The 22025-nt window shown below is 36.3% G+C and overlaps 1 protein-coding gene across 3 annotated transcripts in view; it reads right to left on the reverse strand.

Annotated features, from left to right (window-relative positions):
- Cplane1 (ciliogenesis and planar polarity effector 1) overlaps positions 1-22025 on the reverse strand; it is a 134985-nt gene that overhangs the window by 79276 nt on the left and 33684 nt on the right. For 2 of the 3 annotated variants that reach the window (XM_010605486.2, XM_010605483.2), the window contains exons 20-30: positions 19825-19989; positions 17370-17508; positions 15871-15980; positions 15552-15710; positions 14113-14221; positions 12810-13101; positions 9704-10640; positions 8424-8572; positions 6636-6802; positions 5826-5890; positions 4353-4429 (exon numbers count right to left, since the gene is read on the reverse strand). In XM_010605486.2, the coding sequence (XP_010603788.1) occupies positions 4353-4429; positions 5826-5890; positions 6636-6802; positions 8424-8572; positions 9704-10640; positions 12810-13101; positions 14113-14221; positions 15552-15710; positions 15871-15980; positions 17370-17508; positions 19825-19989 (2369 nt within the window). The remainder of the gene's footprint in view (positions 1-4352; positions 4430-5825; positions 5891-6635; positions 6803-8423; positions 8573-9703; positions 10641-12809; positions 13102-14112; positions 14222-15551; positions 15711-15870; positions 15981-17369; positions 17509-19824; positions 19990-22025) is intronic. The other variant, XM_010605485.2, reaches the window with a different exon arrangement.

Below are 22025 nucleotides of genomic sequence, written 5' to 3' on the forward strand. Positions count from 1 at the left end.
CAGAAGGATGGAACTCAATCTGGGCCTTGCAGCCCGAGGTTAGTCAGCGTCATGGGGCTCAGCAATCAGCTAAATGAGATCAGGGGTCTTGCATCCTCACTTTGTCTGAGCCATTAAATGGTAAATATACTATATTGAAAAGTTTGTTCACTGCAGACATGTTCTGGACTGCTTCTTGATTTCAATTTAATTCAAATGATTTAAGGGTGATAGACTAGTGTGACTACCACAGGTGGTCAGTGTCCAAGTTGTGCTTGATCTCAATGTGTTGTTGATTGTATCAGTTGGGGTAAAGCATTGCCGTTGAATTGATGAGCTGCTTTCTCTGATGTTATGCAGATGAGAATGTCTGTGGGTCGTTAGAGACACAGAAGCTAGGGTGCAACTATATCAGGAAGATTTGGGTGATAATCCAGAAATTAGACCAAGGACAGTCCCACAACAAAAATTAAAATGAGAAAACACTTAAGCAAGACACAAGGACAGACTTCCAGTACACCAATGGCAAACAGTAGGGAAAATGAGGACGAAAAGGCCGATAGTGAACCACCAGGACACCCTGAACTCAAAGCACAGGAAGTAACAAAACAGATCAATCAGGCTCTAGAAAAATTCAAAACAGAAATAATTTCCCAGATAACCATAGAGATAGTGAGCAAAATGGAAGTCGTGACTCGAGACTCTAGAGCAGAAACTGACAAAAAAATAGATGAGCTCAGGACCATGATAGAAGCCATGAAGGCCCAGCATAAGAAAGAAATGGAAAAAATAAACGCCCAACATAGGAAAGAAATGGAATCCATAAAACAGATTCAAACAGATATCCAGGAGATTAAGCACTCTATTGAAAGTGTACACAACAGAATAAAAGAATGCCAAGATAGGCTCTCAGATATAGAAGATAAGATTGCAGTCAGAGACCATGAAACGAGAGGTCTCATAAAAACAGTAAGAGAACATGAGAAATAGATCCAAAAACTCCTAGATGATGCAAAGAAGAATAACATAAGACTGATAGGAATCCATGAAGTAGAAGGAGAAAATACAAATGACTTAAAAAAGCTGTTCTCAGAATTAATGACAGAAAACTTCCCAAACAGAGGGGAAAAATTTGACATTCAGATAACTGAGGCATATAGGACCCCAACTAGCTACAACCAAAAAAAATCTACACCTAGACATATGATAATCAAGATCCCAGAAACCCAACAGAAGAACAAAATACTACAAGCAGTAAGAGAAAAGAAACAAATCACATACAAAGGAAAGCCTATCAGAATCACAGCAGACTTTTTAACACAAACCCTTGGGGCAAGGAGAGCCTGGAATGAGATATTTCAAGTACTAAAAGAGAACAACTTCCAACCTAGACTGATGTATCCAGCAAAACTCTCTTTCAAAATGGAGGGGGAAATAAGACACTTCCATGACAAAGAACACCTGAGAAACTACATGAATACCAAACCAGCACTACAAGCAATTCTAAACAAGATCCTAGAAAAAGACAATGAAGGCAACAACACCATGAGGCCCAACAGAGCAAATCAAATAGGCAAGGCAAGAAATTAAAAGGAGAAGGTGAAAAAGTAAAAACAGTCAACAAAAGGCCAATAACATGTCAATAATAAGTCAGTACATATCAGTTATAACCAGCAATGTCAATGGCCTCAACTCACCAATCAAGAGAAATAGACTGGCAAAATGGAATAAGAAGCAAAATCCAACAATAGGTTGTATACAAGAAACACACCTAGTGCAAAAAAAAAGCCCACAGACGGAAAGTGAAAAGATAGAAAACAATTCTCCATGTGACAGGAGCCCAGAAAAAAACAGGGGTAGCAATCTTATTTGCAGACAAAGTAAATTTCAAACCAAAACTGAATCTAGTATTATTGATGTAGGACAGAACTGTATCATACCTCTATGAATGTAAAATATCTAGTACCTGCTTTATGATACATAGTAGGGACCGTGCTTTATCAGAGCTACACGTAATGATATTACTCTAGAAAGTTCTCTTTCCAGATGATGATTAAGAGGCTAATAGATAAAATGGTGCCAGGTACCACAGCAGCAACAGAACTTTGCTGTTGTCTGGATATTATTCTTTTCTTTTTTTTTAATGTAATGTGCTGAATGTCCATAATTTTGTTCAGATGACTGCAGAACCTGGAAAAGCTGTTGCTGCTATCGATGCACAATAAACTATTATTAGTCTTTCTATATACACACACACACACACACATATATAAATTGAATTTTGGGAAACTTTAACAGTGCTGCCAACTTTGGAAAAAGTCATCCCAATTTACTGTGTTGACTTGGCATTGTACAGAAATGGACAACCATATTGGTCTAGAAATGTTAATTTTTTTTTTTCCATGTGTACAGGGATAACACATCGTACTAAATATGTAAGGTCATATCTATGTGGGTTTGATTACAGAAACTAATTAAGTATTCTCTAAATCAGGGACCATTGTCATCTCCAGAATTAAGGATTATTTTAATCTTACATCATTGCCTTTTCTCTTTTACTTTCCTTTTTAGTTTTATTTTAGGATTCCCTATTTTTAATGTTCATACAGAGAGTTCTTTAACTGAAATACCGAATAGTTTCTTTGGTGTGAAAAGGTATAATAATACACAGGATCCTAATGAGACAATTAATAATGTGAAATAGGAAGTAAAGGGCTAAAGGTGTAAGGAAAGTGGGAAGGGTGGGAGAAAGGTAATAAGGGAGAGGAAAAAAAATATGAGAAACTGAAAAAATGGAAATAAAGTGTTTGTAAATTGGGATGGGAGGAGGGGGTGAAGGGAGGGCAGGGACAAGGGTAAAAATGAGAATCAAGACCTATTATGTAAAGGTACAGAATCCCAATGATGAATGTAATTGTGTTGTATACCTAGATTGTACCAATAACCTCAATTAAAAAAAAAAACAATATAAGAGACAGAAAAAAACCCCCAACAAATAAAAAATAAAAAACTCCATTTTTTTGTTAATAACATATTCATAGTATAACTAACAAAATTTGCACATTGAGAAGATAAAGTAAATATACTTATGTTGCTTCTTATGCTTTTAGTCAAGGTAATTCTAAAATCCTAACACTTTTAAAATTCTAAAAATGAAGAAATCATGTCCAAACTGCAACATATGAAAACTGCCTTCAACTTTCTTTGAAGCAACGATAAGCCAGGATAGGGATATAGCTCAAGAGGTGCCACTGCCTACCTCGTAAGCCAAGCTCCCCAGTTTGATCCTTGGTACAAAAAAAAAAAGGATTCATATGAAGCAATAAGCCATTCAGCATACTTGCATATCATGGCTGTAATGGAGAGAGCAGGGTAAACAAAGTCTAACAGTGAAATATCATATGTAATTACTTTAATAGTTCTTTTATTCAATAAAAATGGAATCAGTATGGAAAAGTAGTTCCTTCATAGGTGAATAAGCTCTAGTCTATTTATTATTATATTTTCTTTTGAAAGGCTGATAGTGTTGAAAGAACAACAGGCATTTGTTATCATTATTTATTTCATTTCACCACACTTAACAGTCTAACACCTACCAAAAATCATTGTTTACTTAACTACAGATTGAAGTTACAATTTCACTAGAAACACAGTGCCACTACTTCACTACTGATAGCCAAAGTACTTGAATGTGCCTCAAGAAAAAAGGTACCAACTACAATAAGCATTAAAAAAAGTTTTTTACAGATATTTAGAATATATATCTATATATATATTGTACCTGGGATTGAACTCAGGTCTTTGCACTTGCAGGGCAGGCAGCCGAACCACTGAGCTAAATTCCTGGCCCCTAGAATATATATTGATGACCCTTTTTATAAAAACGGATAAAAGAAACTATTGGAAAATCAAGTTATAATATTGACCTTACTTTGAATTTTTTGGCATGTGCCTGAAATATGTCCATTTTGAAAATTCCCTTTTCCTTATCTTTGAGTTGCTTGACAATAATAACAAAGTCAGTAAACACCTTGTGGTCTACTATAAGAGTTATAAACCTACAGTTTTTGGGAAAAAGATGCCAATTTAAAAGACAGTATAAAAAAAACTTAAGGTGGCCGGGGATTTAGCTCAGTGGTTCTGCCGCCTGCCTTGCAAGTGCAAAGACCCAAGTTTGATCCCCAGTACCAAAAAAAACAAAAAACAAAAAACCTTATCTATATAAACTTACATTTTCAAAACACTGTGTACACATAATTTATTAAAAAGCTTAATAAAATTTTTTCTATTAAGAAACAATGCCACTATAAAATATGTATAATAAATTATTTTAAAAAGCTAGTGATGATCACTTCATAATTTCATCTCCTTACCCTTGCTGTTCAGATTTTTCCTCCACATTTGTCTCCAGTGGTTCTTCCCTTGGACACTGAACCTCTTCTCTCGAATACTGTTAATAGTACCCAAAATGAAAACAGGTGAAACAAATAGGTATCACTGCAATGGATGGGTATTTCACATTAATCACTCACCTAGAGTAAGAATAGTCTAAAAATAAGTGGAAATTCAAACACTAAAATGTACTCCCAGTCCTTTATACTGTGTGAACTGTCTTTGGCCATTTCACTGATGTACTGAACGTGTAAAGGCACAAAGACAAGTATCAGTAGACTAACACATTACAAATTATATACACAATGATATTATTATTATTAACCTGTGAAAATAACTACAAAATTAGGAAAAACTAATTATTTTTAAAAGAACTGTTACCATACATGGAAATGCCTATGCTCTGTATGGAAATTCAGTGTACAGAATTTTGAGAAAATAATACAAAAAAGTGCATACAAGTACAAAAACTACCCAGGAATGGTGTTTCATGGCTGTAATCTCAGCACCTGGGAGGCTGAGGAAGAAAGATTACAAATTTTAGTCCCACCTGGGCAACTCAGCAAGACCCTGTCAGAAAAGGCAAAGCCAAAGGAATAGTAAAAGAAACAATCAAAATGAAAAGAAAAGAGAAAGAGAGAAAAGGCTCGAGATGTAGCTCAGTGTGAAAGCCCTGGGTTTAATCCCCAGTACAAAAACAAAACACCTGCAACCACGGTGAATTATACTGTAAATAAAGGACATTTTTACCACCCCTAATTAACTTGCTAAAGCACTTTATGAAATGAAAAATGTCACTTCTTAGAATTATTGGAAAAATGCTGCACAGATTGTCTATATTTTATGATCCACATAATAGTCTTGCTTTGATGTATAACAGAGATGTGTAACGAAAAACTGATTTTATTTTTTTGAGACAGGGTCTCACTATGTGGTTCAGGCAGGCCTTGAACTATGTAGCCCAAGCTGTCCTTGAACTTGCGGCAATCCTCCTATCTCAACCTCCGAAATGTTGGGATTAATTATTTTGTGGGGGAGGGCAGAAATTCTCCCTTATACCCTGAATGTTTCATTTTTGTATTTTTTTTGGGGGGGTATGGGGATTGCACTCTAGACCTTCTCACTGAGCTACATCCCTAGCTCTTTTTGTTTATTTCTTGTTTTGAGAGAAGATCTTGCTACACTGCTAATTTTCCAAGCGGGGTTTGACTTTCAGTCTTCCTGCCTCATCCTCCCAGAGCCCTGAGATTACAGGCATATACCACCAGCCAAAAGCCAAGTAATTTTTTTTTTGAGACAGGATCTCACCATTAGCCCAGGCTGAAACTCATGGTGAGTCCAGCCTTGAGCTCATGGCGATCCTCTTGCCTTTGCCTCCTGAGTGCTGGGATTACAGGTGTGTGCCACCACATCAGCTAAAAGTTGAATAATTTTACCCACTATTAACAACTTACTTTTTCTAACTGCTGTGATAAAGTCTGCACGCACATGGAAATATTGGGACTTCCAACAGGTTCTTCTGCAGGAAAACAAAAGAGGAAGAAAAAACCAATTATTTGAAACATAGTATTTTGAATTTTTAAATGGTTTATGGAACATTATAGGAAATTAATATATTAACAGGAATATTTTCTTTTTTCTTTCTTTCTTTCTTTCTTTTTTTTTGATACCGGGGATCAAACTCTGGACTTTGCACTTGCAAGGCAGGCGGCAGAACCACTGAGCGAAATCCTCAGTCCAACAGAAATATTTTCTATTCCAACAGAAATATTTTTTAGAAACACCTGGAAACCTTTTCATCAAGTAAATCCCAGATGAGCCTTAAAAGGAGTTGTATCATTCTATATAATTTCATATAAAGCTCTGAGACTTTCTGCTTTAAGGATGGCTACAGGGAGAGGTTCATAGAATCAGTACACAAGAATTAAGAGACCCAACACTGTAAAATAACTACCAACATAAAAATGTCTCTGACTTCTTGGTTTTGTTAAAAATCAAGTTATGGGCCGGGGATTTACCTCAGTGGTTCCACCACCTGCCTCGCAAGCACAAGGTCTTGATTCAATCCCCAGCACCAAAAACAAAACAAAACACCAAGTAATGAGTTAATATATTAAATCATTCATAGATACAATACTCTTTCAATTTTTAGTTCTATTATAGACATAACAACTTAGATATAAGGCTAAATAAGTTATTTCAGATAATATCATTCACCAATTTCAAATAAAACCAAAGAAAAAAGATGATCTACATCAACTGACCTTCACAGTATGATATGTGCATATCCATTCCTTCCTGTGTAAACATTTCTACTTGTAAAAGATTCCCATTGGTATCTATAATTTCTTTTTCAGTGTTATGAGTGATGAAAATAACCTCATCATTGATTTCTTTTATTTCAGGATTTTCTGCTTCATTTGACATTCTACTGACAAAAATATAGCAACTATAATTACAACTCATTCTTGGATACAAGGAGCTTGCTTTGTTTGATTCCAATTTTTGGAAACAACAAATATTCATATTTATGAAGGCTATCTTTTTTAAACATATTTGCTTCATAGAAGTTCAATAAAATGTCATTTATTGAATGAACCACCTTAGTTTCGAAGACTAAAATAATTTCAATCTATCTTATGAATTTAACCAGTTATGGGGTTGGAACCTACAAAAATGTAGGTCAGAAAACCTCTTTCTAAGTGGATGCATATTGAGGCCATACGCAAGTGAAATTAATAGGACACACGTGTAAATACTGAAAAGTTTCTCCGGTGTGATAAACTAAAAGTGTAAATAAGAATCAAAATGTATAAATGATATTGTGTAATAGGAAAAAAAATGTCTAAAGGTGTAGTGGAAGTGGGAAGAAGGGAAAAGCTAAGAAGGGAAAAGAAAAAATAAGAGAAAAGGAAAATAGGGAATTTCCTCTGTAAATAGGGAAGGGTGGAGGTGGTAAGGGAGGACAGGAGAACGGGGGAAAAAAAAGAACCAAGATATATCATGTAAAGGAACAAGATCCCAATAACCAATGTCACTGTATTGTATACCTAAAACGTACCAATAAATGAAAAAAAAGTTGGTTATTGCAGGTACTTTATTACAGTGATGGAAAGCTAACATAGTATTCAGATATATTATTCCTTTTACTTGCATATATAAAAATGGATGAAAAGATTAATTCAACTCCTTCTGACATGGGAAATAATATAATAAAATGATCTGTCAGGATGAATTAGCTCCTCTCTCAGAAGACACAAGCTAGACCAATAGGAAAAGTATAAATTACGACAAATTATTAAAGAACTTCAGAAATCTCACTTCCTAGCTGGGGTACAGCTAGAAGTACAGTGTTTGCATAACATGCATAAGGCCTAAAGTTTAATCCCCAGTACAAGAACAAAAATAAAGCTTACTTCCTGTCCCCCTAGCTCAAAGAAATGATTTCTTTAATTTCCAAGGCTTTACTTCTTCACATTAATGCAGACACTAATAAATTTCTATTAAAAAGGAGGAAAACAGCCCATTTGCCCATCCGTTGGAAACTGGATAAAGAAGATGTGGTTTTTCTATAAAATGGAATATCACTCAGCCATAAAGAAGGAGATAATAGATTCATTCATAGGAAAATGGATACATATTGAAGATACACTTCTAAGTGAAATAAATAAGACACACGTGTAAATACCGAATAGTTTCTCTGGTGTGAATAATCTGCAATAACACAGAAGATTTTAATAAGATTACTTACATTTAGAAATGGGAAGAAAGAAGCTAAAGGTGTAGGGAAGGTGGGATGGGTAGGGGAAGGGTAAAAAGGGAAAAGAAAAAAATGTGAGATAATGAAAAGATGGAAATAAAGTGTTTGTAGATGGGGAGGGGAGGAGGGGGTGAAGGGAGGGCAGGGATAAGGGAAAAAAGTGAGAACCAAAACTTGTCATGTAGAGGTACAAGATCCCAACAATGAATGTAACTGTACTGTATCCCTAAAATGTACCAATAAACTCAATTAAAGCTGAAAAAAGAAAAGGAGGGTATAAGCAAAAACTCACTTGAAGACACTTTGACTCAATACATTCCAGTCATTACTTTCCTCAGTTACACCTTGAGTTGCTTCTACAGCTGAACAACCAACATCAGTGTTGCTGTCCCTCTGGATACTGGATTTAAGCTGAGACACAGCATACTGATTCTCTAGCACCTAAAACAAACCATTAATAGCAGTTTATATTGACTACTGAACAACTTCTTAAATATATTTTTAAATTATTCAAAATTCCTGTAAACTAATTCTTATTTATCAAGTATTTACAGCAATAACTCAATTTCTGTTGCTGAAGCAATGGTCAAGTCTCTATTCTATCTAGAAAAAGCAAATCTGGCTTCTTACATAGTACACAAAAGAAATCATCCAAATTTATAAGGTATATCATCATTGTTCAGGACACACAATAATGACAATAAAAAAGTGCTCTCATTAAACTTTGTCTTTGTTATTATGAAGACATTTACTAGTTATTTCAAAATGACACAATGGACAAAAATATATGCAGCTAAAATATAAGGGATGTATTCCTCTGTCTCACTCAGAAGTTTATAGAAATACAAATTTCAGAGACAACAAATATCACAGTATCACATAAACTGTATACCTGAAGATAACAGAACTGATCACAAAGAAGGAAAAGAAAAATATACCATAAAAGCAAAAATATTAAACAATTCTCATAATACATATACTCTTATACCCTTCAACATAGAATAAACTAGCCTAAGGCACTTGCTATTGACTACATAAAAGAAAGATTAGCTAATCAGAATTATTCCTCTACTGATACTCATCTGCTTATCTAGGTTAGGTTTTTCAACCTTTTTTCCTTTTTTTTTCTTTCTTGGTACAGAGATCCAACTCAGGACCTTGTGCTTGTGAGGCAGGTGCGGCACCACCTTTTTTGGGACTTGAGATCCTCCTGCTTTTTCTCCCAGAGTGCTGAAATTACAGGTGTGTGCTACCACACCCAATTCCCATCCCCCCCTTTTTTTTTTTGGTACTGGGGATTGAACTCAGGATCTTGTGCTTGCCCCAGTTCCCTTTATTTTTTTGTAAACACTTATAAAATCTCCAAACTTTGCGGCCTCTCTGAAAGCACTTGCACTTTATTTTTTTTTAAAGAAGTAAAGGAACCCCTTGTAGAAAAAAAATATATATTAGGTATACAGAGTAAGATGAGTATTATGTAATTTTCCATTAGTGATTCCTTATAGGTGGTGAAATATAGTTTTAACCTAAAAATGACATTTCTCATTTGTAATAGATAACTGATATACTTACCTTAACAACAGCATTTTTTGCCCTATATGTAGCAAAATAAGGTTGTTCCAAAAGCCACAAAGAGGTAAGAATGGCAGCTGTAGAGGTCTTTACACGAATTACTGGACTATATTTACAGGATGGCTGAGTGATCCCAGAATCACAGAGAAGCCTTCGATCAGACCACCTTACCATCCACTCCAGCAGTCTTCCTACACTGCTGTATGTGCTCTTCAGCATCAGAGGAAGATCTAGCTGAGGGTTGCTATCATTGTACTGAATTGCTTTATAACTGTATTTTCTAGTTTTAATGGACTCAGAAGTCCAAAACTTATGGTTTGATGATTCCGGGATTAGAGACTTCTCTTGATTACCATCTTGAATTCTGTAAATTGACTTTTGCTTTAAACCAAACAATCCTCCTTTTTCTTTACTTTTATTGATTTCATTTGATGGATTCTCTAAAACTGGTCTGATCCCTTGGTTAATGAGTTCCGAAGCTGAAAGTGCTTGGTTGTCTAAACTTACAGCATATTTGTCATTTAACACAGATGATTTTTCAGATTCATATGACTCAGGAACAAAGCAGGAGCCAGCTTTAAACACATTCTGGCTTTTGGTTTTGCCCTGGCGTCGTTTTAATGTTGTATGCACATCAAAAACTAAAGAATTAAGTTCATGTTCTCTAAGCTGTCCAGAGAAGCTGGTTAGAAATGGAATGTCAGGATCTCTGGAACTGAGTAGGTCTCTTTCAAGAACATAGCTCAGAAAGAGATCAAGAAATTTAATATATTCATCATCATCTCGCTCAAATTCCCAAACACCTATTACAGGAAGTGTATTTTGTGATAACTTTTTGTGATCTTCTTTCTTCACAGGGTTCTCCTTCTGATCACCAATTTTCTTTTCATCACTGGGTTTATCAACTAATGATAATTCTGAATGACTTGGGGTATTCCTAGAGCAAAAAAAGAGACAACATTAATGATCACTTAATTTCTAAAATTGGTATTAGAATTAACATTAACAATTCATGCCAGGTGTGGTGGTACACGCTGGTAATCCCATCCAGAACTAGGGAGGCTGAAGCAGGAGGACTGCTACAAGTTTGAGGACATCCTGGGCTACATAGTGAGTTCCATGTCAGCCTGAGCTATATAGTAACACCCTGCGACACCCACCCCCAACTTTTCTCCACTGCTGGGCATGGTAGTACACACTTGTAATCCAAGCACTTGGCATTACACGTAAGGCATGAGAGGTTCACGCGTTTGACCCCCGTCCTGGACAACTCAGTGAGTTATTGAGACGCTGTCATTTAAAAAAGAGTTGCTGAGGATACTGTAGCAAGGGCAGAGGCCCTGGATTCAATCCCTAGTATTGTTTAAAAGAAAATTCTCTACTCATTAAGTCATTTATCTTTCCATTCCTTCAATTACCTATCACTCAGATGAGGAAGTATAACTAAAGTTAGTATCTAGGGTCAAAAAATATAACACATTAATATCAGATAATAAAATTTGTTAGAAGACATTAAAATGTGTTTATAGAACACATTTTTTTCATTATAAAAGAAAAGGAATTTTGAGAAGAGTTAAAAAATAGTTCTCCAGTATATAAGAATATAGGAATACAAAGTCAATAAAAAGTCACCAATAAACATTTTAATTTAGGGTTTCTTGGGGCTGCCCCTTCCAGCACTCTTGCATCATGTGCAACAAGTAGGACTGCACTTTTTTGTTTTACCACACAAATGTCAGAAGCTTTTCCTAAACACTTTTAGCTGCTATGAAACTAGTTAGGCAGACATCTAGCTGTCAACCACAGCTAGATGTTTCCTCCAAATGTTTCTTTTTTCAATTTTTTAATTTTTATTTTATTAGTAATATGGGGCCAGGGATTGGCTCAGTGGTTCTGCTGCTGGCTTTGCAAGTGCAAGAACCAGAGTTCGATCCCTGGTACCAAAAAAAAAAAGTTTATGTTTGCAGTTCGTGCAGTTTACAATAATCTTGGGGAATACAATGTTGAGTAAAAAAGCACAAACTTAAAATACTGTATGGTATCTCTTATTTTAGTGAGGCAAAGTACAAAGAAAATAATAAAAGATCAAATGTTTCTTTTAGCAAGATTCTTAGGAGGGCCTATAGGTGTAGCAGAGTTTAGAGTACCAGCCTACCACACAAGCCCTGGGTTCAACTCCCAGCACTACCACACACACACACACACACACAAATACACACACACACAGGTCAACATATTCCCTAAGGTAGAAGAGATCCTCAGATCTCTCAATGAGAGAAAGGGTGTTAGGTGTAGAGGATGCACAGTAAGCAGCCTGCAGGGCACTTGTGCTAACATTTAAGCACAGCTGTTTTGGTAACAAGCACAACATTTAAAAAAGCAGATGTTTGGAATAGATGTGTGATCACTTCACTTACACAAAATTACTGCTGATTATGCAGTCTTTAAATCATGAGGACAAACTGCACTGCACTTACTGAAATTCTAAGGAGAAAATCAGCTTAAATCACAGTGATAGGGGCTTTGACAATAAGCAAGAATTTCTCAACAAATTATAGACACGTTTCAAAGATGAATGTGTAAGTTCCCGCCTTAAAAACCCTTAAAAAATGATATGGCTAACCCAACTGTGCCAGACTAGAGGCTGAGTATGTGAAGTGCACTGTGTGGGTTTTTTCTTTTTAAAAAAATTCGGAATATGCGACATTTATAATGAGGTATTATTACAGGGATGGGGCCCAAGTCTAAACTGAAATTCACTTGTGTTTGGGGCCTGGGAGAGTCGCTCAGTGGCAGAGCTTTTGTCTAGCCATGCAACATCCTGGGTTTATATCCCAGCAACACAAAAAGGAGAAGGAAAAGAAAAAAAGACGGAAGCTCACTTATGTTTCACAGTAACTCTACACAGTACTTTTAGTGCACTTGCATGTCTCACATTATGCTCACACTATCCCTGTGAGTAGGGAGGTTTAGCACTTATCTTTTAAATTGTTAGTACAATTCTCAAAGGTTGCTGGGATCAGAAATCACTCATCATTTGCATGAAAACAGTGAAAGCATTTTCTTCCAAATAAAGTCAATGCCTATTAGGAGAGATCAACTGTACCTTTGGTAGAATGGCAGCCTGTTTCTTTCTTCAACTGACAAAGCTTCAGAGAAGGTATCCACATCACTATACACCACAGAACTGCCCAGTTCTGTGAGGGTGCTTCTGCTCAAGCTTGTCCCCAGGGAAAATCTGTCGAAACATGGCACCTCGCCTGGTGTCTCTTCTTCAACTGGTTCCCAAATATTCATCTCAAAAGAACCTATATTTCTCTGCACACGTTTTAGGGCTTTCACCCTTACTTTATAGATAGAATGCATGACAACAGACATCATTTCCTCAGTCTGGGGACCTGGAAAACAGGGAACAAAAGGCCTGTGGTTCATTAAAATGTTTCAATTCAGGACATAAGGGACCCATTTTGGTTCCTTCTGGGGACATAAAAGCTAATAACAACCACGGCTTATTTGTTTATATTATTACAGATTACATTTTATTTAGTACTCACTGGACCACACATAAGAAGCCCTGGCTCAATCTTAAACATCAAAACAAAACCAAAAATTAAAGCCATGACATTGTGAAAGTACTTAATACCACTGAAATATACACTTCAAAATGGTTTAAACTGGAGCTGGGTGAGAGGAGCACACACCTATAATCCCTGCTGCTCCAGAGGCTGAGGCAGGAGGATGTTGAGCTGGAGATATAGAGTCTCAAACAAACAAAAAGGTTAAAATTAGCCTGGGGATGCAGCTCTGTGGTACAGTATTTGCCCACCATGAACAAAGGCACTGGGGTGGATCCTCAGTACAGGGAGAAAAAAAAAATCCACAAGGTCATCCTGAATGAAATTAAAAGTATAAATAACTAGAAGTATAGAGAAGGAACACTATAAATATCTTCAACAGGCAAAACACTATATGACCCCCGCCCCTCTCTTTAGAGATGGAATCTGGCTATGTTGCTGAGGCTAGAACTCACAGGCTCAAGCAATCCTCCTGATTCAGCCACCACAGCCAGCTTATGTGCTCATTTTATATACCTTGTTTGATCCTCTCTCAGTTCATATTCATAAAGTGGGTAATTATATATCCATTTTACAAATAAGGAAATGGGGTTCAGAGCATCTCATTTAAGGTCACAGATATTGATTAACAGAGTCATGACCTATCATCAGTTGCATCTGGCTCCAAAGCCACAGAATCTGTTCTGTAACGGAGTAGGGTGTTGCTCTTCACACTTTCTTGTCTTTAGGGAAAAGCAAAAATACACAGGTATATGCATGGCAGAAAATAAATACTTTCAGAACAAGAGCATCTTTGGCAATTTATCCATTAGATATCCAGGAAATAATAAATACCTTTCACAACACAGTGTCTGAGTCTCTGCTGAAGAGAGTGGTATTTTTCTCTTAAAGGAACTCTTATATCCTCTGGATTGGGAAACGCTTTCACGAAAATTTCTGCTACCTTCAGAAAAAGTTTTTAAAAGTTTTATGAGCAACATCATTCCCCCCTTTTTTAAATTTTTCCCCTCTTCATTCCTCAAATATTTTATTTATTTTTGTTTTGTTTTGTTTTTGTTTTTTTTGAGACAGAGTCTCACTATGTAGTCGAGACTGACCTGGAACTCACTATGTAGCCCAGGGTGGTCTTGAACTCACAGCGATTCTCCTGACTCAGCCTCCCAAGTGCTGGGATTACAGGCGTGTGGCCCCACGCCCAGCTTCCTCAAATATTTTAACTCAAAATACAAAAGCATATTTAGTACTAATCTTTTTGATGTTGGACCAAAGCCTCTTTGGGAATGATCCTGTGGGGCCTGGGGATTTAGCTCAGTGGTTCCACACCTGCCTCTAAAGCACAAGGTCCTGAGTTCAATTCCTGTTACCACCAAAACAAACAAACAAACAAACAAAACCCCAAAATCCCCTAAAACCCAACAGCAACAACAACAAAAAAACCAAAACAAAATAAGAATGATCCTGTGGATTGAAATTAGCATCAACATTTTTTCCTTCTTATTTTTTTAAAATATGAGGACATGTATTCAATATTTATTTATTTATTTTGGTACTAGGGATCATACTCGGGACTTTGGTGCTTGTGAGGCAGGCAGGAGAACCACTGAACTAAATCCCTGGCCCCGTTTCCTTCTCTTAGGGCCAGGGATTTAGGTCAATGGTGCTGATGCCTGCCTCACAAGTGCAAGATCCTGAGTATGATTCCTGGTACCAAAAAAAAAAGTAATGAATAAAAAAATTAAAATAAAGATTTTAAAATGTTTAGTTGACAATAACTGTATATATTCATGGGTACAAGGTGATGGTTCAATAAACATATACATTGTGTGACTACCACAGCTAAATATACTAACATATCCATCACTGTAGTTACCATCATTTGTGGGGAGGGGTAGATACTTAAAATCTCCCCCTTATAAAATTTCAGTAAATAATATAGTATTATTAGCTACAGTCATATTATATGCTAGATGCCTAGAACTCATTTATCTTATAAATCAAAGTCTGGACTTTTTAACCAAAATTTCCCCATTTCTACCACACTATATCTGCCAGGAATTATGCCATGTGAAAAGAAGCCATACACAGAAAAGCCATGTAATTCTTAATTTTTAAAAGTAAAAATCGGGGTGGGGATTTAGCTCAGTGGTACTGTGCCTGCCTTGCAAGTTCCAGGTCCCGAGTTCAATCCCTGGTACCAGGGAAAAAAAAAAAAGTAAAAATCCTTTAAAAGTCTCAATTCAATTTTAGTCTATTTCCACCCACAATCACATTACCTTTCTGACTGGTGGCAGTTCTCCAATAAGGCTCAAAATTATATCCTGAATAAGTTCTTCAGTATTAAAAAACCGAGAGAAGGGTAGCATTCGATAAGCCCATTCCACCGCACCCAGACAGTGCTCAACCACACAAGAATCGAATTCCACTTCAAGGTCCTAAATAGATATTGAAAAGATTTATTGCCTTTTTAGTTTAGATGGATAGATGAGAATGAGCTCAAAAGAAAATCATGCCACAAAGAATAAAATTTTCTATTAAGCAATAATTTCCCGAGTAATGTTTGTTCCTTTTACTTATTCTTGCGCTGGTAAATACCTTTTCTCCCCTCATATTTTCTCTTGCTTTCTGATACTGCCTGCAACTGTAGGATAAATTATCACGGATATGCAGTACCCAGCACAAGGCACAGAGATCTCTGAAGCAGTCTAAAGAGGGATATAAATATGAAAGAAAAAGGTGTGAATATGTATATTAAAATTAGAACAACTCAACTCTGCTGGTTTTTTTCAGAATAAATGTTTTGTTAATTATAAAGAAACACACGCTCATAAATACCTTAGATAAAAGTCAGAGTTCCTTTCAAAATTTTAATTCATGTTATTCTATAATATTTCATGCATATCAGTTGTAGGAATATAATGAAAACATGTTTACAGAGTAAGTAATTTGTTCTATTTACTATCAGTTTACTTGTTTCCTAACTTTATAGTATATTACAGATAATTTTCAAAGTCAATACACATACCTCTAGGGATTATACTACATAAATGATCTAGTTTGCTCAATAAATAAATGATATGAAAAAAGTGGGGGTGCTGGGTGCGGTGGTGCATGCTTGTAATCCTAGCACTTGGGAGGCTGAGGCAGGACTGGTGCAAGTTCAAGGCCAGCCTAAACTACATATATGTAACATTAGTACTAAGGGTGAATAATTTAAAAGTGAATATTTTGATCAAAGTCTGGAGATATGATCAGGATTTAATTTTAGAATGATAAGAATTCACTAAGAGTGAATAACTTAAAGGTGAATATTTTGATCAAAGTCTCAAGATATGATCAGGATTTAATTTTAGAATGATAAGAATTAAGGTAAGAATTTAATTTTAAGGAGAAAAGAGTAGAATGACATTCAAAGTTTTATTTCTTTTTAAACTTATTACACTGATAATTGAACAATACAAATAGGAAATTATATAAGGAGATACAGATAGAGAACAAATGCTAACTAGTCACAAAAATAATAACATAAAGCTGAGAAAATTATAAAGCTTGGGATGCTACAGAAAGAGATACAAAATAGCTATATCCAAGCTGGGTGTGGTTTCTCTCTCTCTCTCTCTCTCTCTCTCTCTCACACACACACACACACACACACACACACACACACACACACACACACATGCCACAGCATTCTGAGGGTTGAGATAGGAGGATCCTAAATTTGAACCCAACCTGGGTAATTTAGCGAGAACTTGTCTCAACAAAACAAAACAGCACACCCTAGTTTCAAGAAAATAATCACAACAAAGTGCTAAAAGTCCAAATTTAAATAACAAACTAATGACAATAAGGGTCATGATTGCACAATTTTTTGTAAGAAATTCCTAGTTTAATACCATACCATACATACAATGCATGCATATATACATGGCTACTAAATAACCTTCTTGCTCATAAAAACAAATAAAATACTGTCAGGACATACTATACCTTCAAAGAGTCAAAAGTTTAGAAACGTTCCCAAATCAAGTGAAAAATACACCATTATTCATATTTAGGGTAATTTCTAAGCATGTAATTCATTTTTGACAAACCTATTGCTCTAATGGAAACATCATCAAGTTTGTGGTCTCCAGCTGCTCCAGGTCTAAAGAACACTACACCTCCTTTACAGTAATTAAGTAAGGACTCAGGGAAAGGACTCAGCAAAGGGAGGGAGCCTTTCATACGAATCTGAAAGGAAAGAATGAGAGAATATATTAATTAACAGAGGTATAAATAATTTCTAAAGAAAACTATAAAAAAGCAAGGCAATTAAGATAACCATACAGAATGGAAACCATAGTATATAGTTCCTCTACTTTCAGAAAGTTAGCACACAAATTTTAAAAAGTTCAGTAGACTGTATCTTAAAAGAGAAAAACAGTTCCATATTAAGTTATTTATACTCTTGTCACTCAGTTTTGCCTGTATAAAAAGAATTTAATGCTATTCATTCCTGGCTTTCTCCACAGTCATGATAAAAATAATAAAGAAATATAAGTACCTACATCTTATCCAAAATAAACTATACTGCCAGGTGTGGTGGTGCATACCTGTAATTACAGCACTCTGGAGGTTGAGGCCAGAGGATCATTGAGAGTTCGAGGCCAGTCTGGGCTACACAGTGAGTTCAAGGCTAGCCTGAACTAGTAGGGAGAGCTTGTCTCAAGAAACCAAAAACAACAACAACAACAACAAAATGCACCATCTAAAAACAAATACAAAAACTGATCTATGAATATAACTAACAAAAACTAATCTATAAATGACAGAAGTAGAAAGTCATCATTTGGCAACTCCTAAAAAAATAATGCCTCTAGGCCAGGATCAGCAATGCATACTAAATTAAATAAATACTTGGTGGGTGACTGGGGAACTGGACACAGGGTGTGACATAACCAACCTCCCTGATCAATCTTACCATCACCGAAAGTGAAATGAATAGACATGTCTACCATATATGTGGTGAAGCAGGACACAGAAATGTCTGAGAAAGCCTGATCCTGAATGTAATCAGATCTCTCTACCTCAATGAGTACAGATCAATTACCAGTTTACAGGAAAGTAAAAGGAAAGAACAAGTTAAATGACACTAAATAAAGAAATGATCAAATAAATCTAGAATACAAATTACCCAGTTTATCTAACAAATCAAGAATGAAAAAAAAAAAAAAAAGAAGAGGATGTCAGGTGAAAGAAAAGGAATTTAACAGACATACATCTGGGAAGGAAAGATCAGCAGCAAGTTTGTAATCTACTTTCCCTTCTACTAGGCACTTCCAGAAAGATGTGATCTAATAACACCCCTTGTAAGGAAGCAAGAGAGTCTTCCTGTCAAACACTTTCATGGTATTGATTAGCAAGATGGTATTAGGAGGTGGAGTCAGCAAGGAATGGGGGCCCCTCAGCCCTGTAGCCAAATGGAACTGAACTGGCCAAAATCCTGAACACTTGGCATTTGCACATTGGGAGTGAATTCACAGGGTGTGGTGGTACACGTCTTTTATTCCAGCACTCTGAGAGGCTGAGGCAGGAAGATAATAAGTTTAAGCCCAACTTGGGCAATTTAGCAACTTAGGGAGATCCTGTCTTGAAGGCTCTGGTTTCAATCCCCAATTCTGCAAAATAAATAATAAATGAATAAATGTGCAATTCGGTGGTTTGGTACCTTCACAGTTAACCAACCATCACCACTGTCCAATGCCATAACATTTTCATTACTCTAAGTGGAAAAGGGAGTCACTGCCACTTCTGCCTCTCTCCAGCCACTGGCAACCATGCATCTACTTTTGGTCTCCATTGCGATGATATATAGAAAGTATGGCTTTATACTTTTATGAGAACTGTATCTAAATTTCATAAACCTTCATTCTCTCTAAAAAAGAAAAAAAAAAGGCTGATTTTTTAAGAATACCTGGTAAGACAGGACTCAAAGCTATATAAAGAGACACATTGCGTGTTTTGCCCACCTGGGGTACAAAATGCAGTTACAGCTCATCGAAAGTCAATAGGAAAGGGGAGGACAGCTCTGGGACCAAAATGAACTGCTCTCACAAGATAGCAAAGGGGAGAGCTGAGCTCGTGGAGAATCCTGACAGGAAACAGCCAAGAACTTTCCATTCCCTGAACCCACAACAAAGATTACACCTCAGGGAGAAATAGGGAAGCGTCCAGAATCGAGTTTAATCTTCAATGATTGTGAGGGGAGAAAATTAAGTGTAATTCCTAGGAATTAACTGACTAGAGTGCTCGCTTTGGCACCACGTATACTAAAATTAAGTGACTAGATCACACTGTCTACAGATAGACCAGGATGGGACCAACCTAAGAGATTCCGATCAAAGTCTTTATCAGTAGAAAGAATCCCCTCCCTCTAGGTTGCCTATGTTAGCATGAAATTCATGGATTCAACGGGTAGGATTCCTTGGAAAAGGGTTACTGAGGTATAAATACTGGTGTATTTCAGTTATTTAGCACAACACATGAATAATCAGGACATCTACATACCTTCTGCATGACTTTTCTTGCCCACCTCAGCTGCAAGATGTACCACTGTGCTATAGGAAAAGAACACCGAGCTGCCCGGAAAAGCAAGAGAATACGCTGAAGGATTCCAGACACCTTTTGACGATTATCTTTTTCAGCTTTTAAAAGAAGGTCATCATCATCTTCCTGAAGATAAGAAGACAGTCAATTTTAGTGATGATAAGGAAATTTGAAATGTTAAAATGAAAATAAAGATAGGATAATGATATCAGCGCTTCTCAAAACAATGTTCCTGGAGACAGGGAAATTTTGAGGCATAGGCTCTGAGATTTCAACTAAGGCTACTTCTGGTGTTGAAGGAATAATTCTCTCCCCTCACACAGTGCACAGGGCTCAGAAGACCACAGTTCCAAGTCTTCCCCTAGATCAGGATAAGCCCACTATTCTGGACTCCTCGCAGACTGTCACAGGAGAGCTCACTCCAAGGAGAAGGCTCTTTCCCTTCCTCTGCCTGGAAAAAACTCCTCCCTGTATTTCAGTGTTCCCTCCTTGTGGAGCCCTCCTCATCAGTGCTGTTACAGGATTTGCTCATGCTTTCATTAGAGCATTTACCAACTTATTCCATACTTATTTATGTGTGTTTCCCACAGCAATTAGAACTCAAAGAGCATGTGACTGGTTTTTGTATTTTTATAGCACACAGAATCAGGTGTAACATGTATATGTTTGTTGAATAAATGCTATTCAAACCAGTGAAGATTATTTTCGCAGAGAATGAGGGAATGTGTTATAAATATTTGCTTTTCTAACATCCTTCTTCTGTTCTTCTTATTAACAGTTCTCACTTTTCTTTGTTTGTTTTTTTTTTCTTGGCTAGCTGCTCCTCTCCTGCATGGTCCATATAACTCAGAAAACGGATCCACATCCCAGCTTCAGTGAGGGTTTTAATGGAGTGCCAAGTAGCATTTTGCATCAGCCCTAGCCAGATGTCTCACTAAAGGACATTCGTGTGATCTAAGCCTGTCACAGTGAACTTCAGTACTCTTGTGTGGGATGAAGAGAGAGAAATAATTCTGCTGTTCTTCTTTCTCTCATCACTTACCCTGTGGACGTAGAAGGGGTACCCTTAGAAGCTTCTGGCAGTGTCTTGTTTACACAAAGGAGTTGAGTCCTTAAAGAAAGAAACACTCCAAGTCTTTGCTACATAACTGAGTCAGAAGCCTGTCTCTCCACTGGAATTCTCAACAATGTGAGCCACTAAAGCCTCCACTGTTTAAAGCATTGTGACCAAGTTTTCTACCATTTGCACCACAAGGGATTCTAATTGACAAACAGTGACTATTAGGAGAAATTCTACCACTGGGGATTAGTATAATAAAAGCGAACACAATAGTAATCACTCAAATCACTCAAATATCAGTTATCAAAAAATACCTTACATGCAGTTTCTACTTTCTAAACCAATATACTGAAGACTCCCATGTAAGAAGAAAGATGAATTACTTAGAAGTGCCATAAACTATTTACCCCTTCCATTTATAATATAGTACATCTATAATATCAATGAGTGAAATATTTTAATATAGTAAAACATAACTAAATATAACAATTGAAGTACAGAAAAAAACTAGATGAAGATAGTAGTAATACTGAAACTGAAAGCAGTAAAGAAACAACTCCAGAACTGTTTTAAAATATTACATATTTCAAAAATCTAAATATAAATACAGTAATAATTCAAATACTAAACCACCTAACTGTAAGGTTAACTGGTTTTGGGTGTGGGGTTTATTTTGTTTGTAATACTGGGTATTGAATCCAGGGACACTCTACCACTGAATTCCATTCCTTTCCCTTCTTTTTAGTTTATTTCTGCTTTTTTTTTTTTTTTTTTACACTGGGGATTAAACTCAGGAACTTGAGCTTGCCAGGCAAGTGGTAGAACCACTGAGCTAAATCCCTGGCCTTATTTTATTTTATTTTGAGAAAAGGAGTCACTAAATTTCCCAGGCTGGCCTGAAACTGAAATATTACTGCCTTGGCCTGAGTTAAGTTTTTAATAAGGACACAAGAAAAGCTCCTGAGAGGAATATAGTATCACTTTTATAAGTCAGAACAATCAACTGAATAGTGTACAAGATAAAAATGTAAAACAGAAAAACAAAAACAAAAAATAAGTCCTTCAAGATAGGCAACTGGCAAAAAAAAAAAAAAAAAAAAAA

Source organism: Fukomys damarensis, unplaced genomic scaffold (assembly GCF_012274545.1).
Source record: "Fukomys damarensis isolate Sample0158 unplaced genomic scaffold, DMR_v1.0_HiC HiC_scaffold_1, whole genome shotgun sequence".
In the NCBI taxonomy this organism is placed as follows: Eukaryota; Metazoa; Chordata; class Mammalia; order Rodentia; family Bathyergidae; genus Fukomys; species Fukomys damarensis.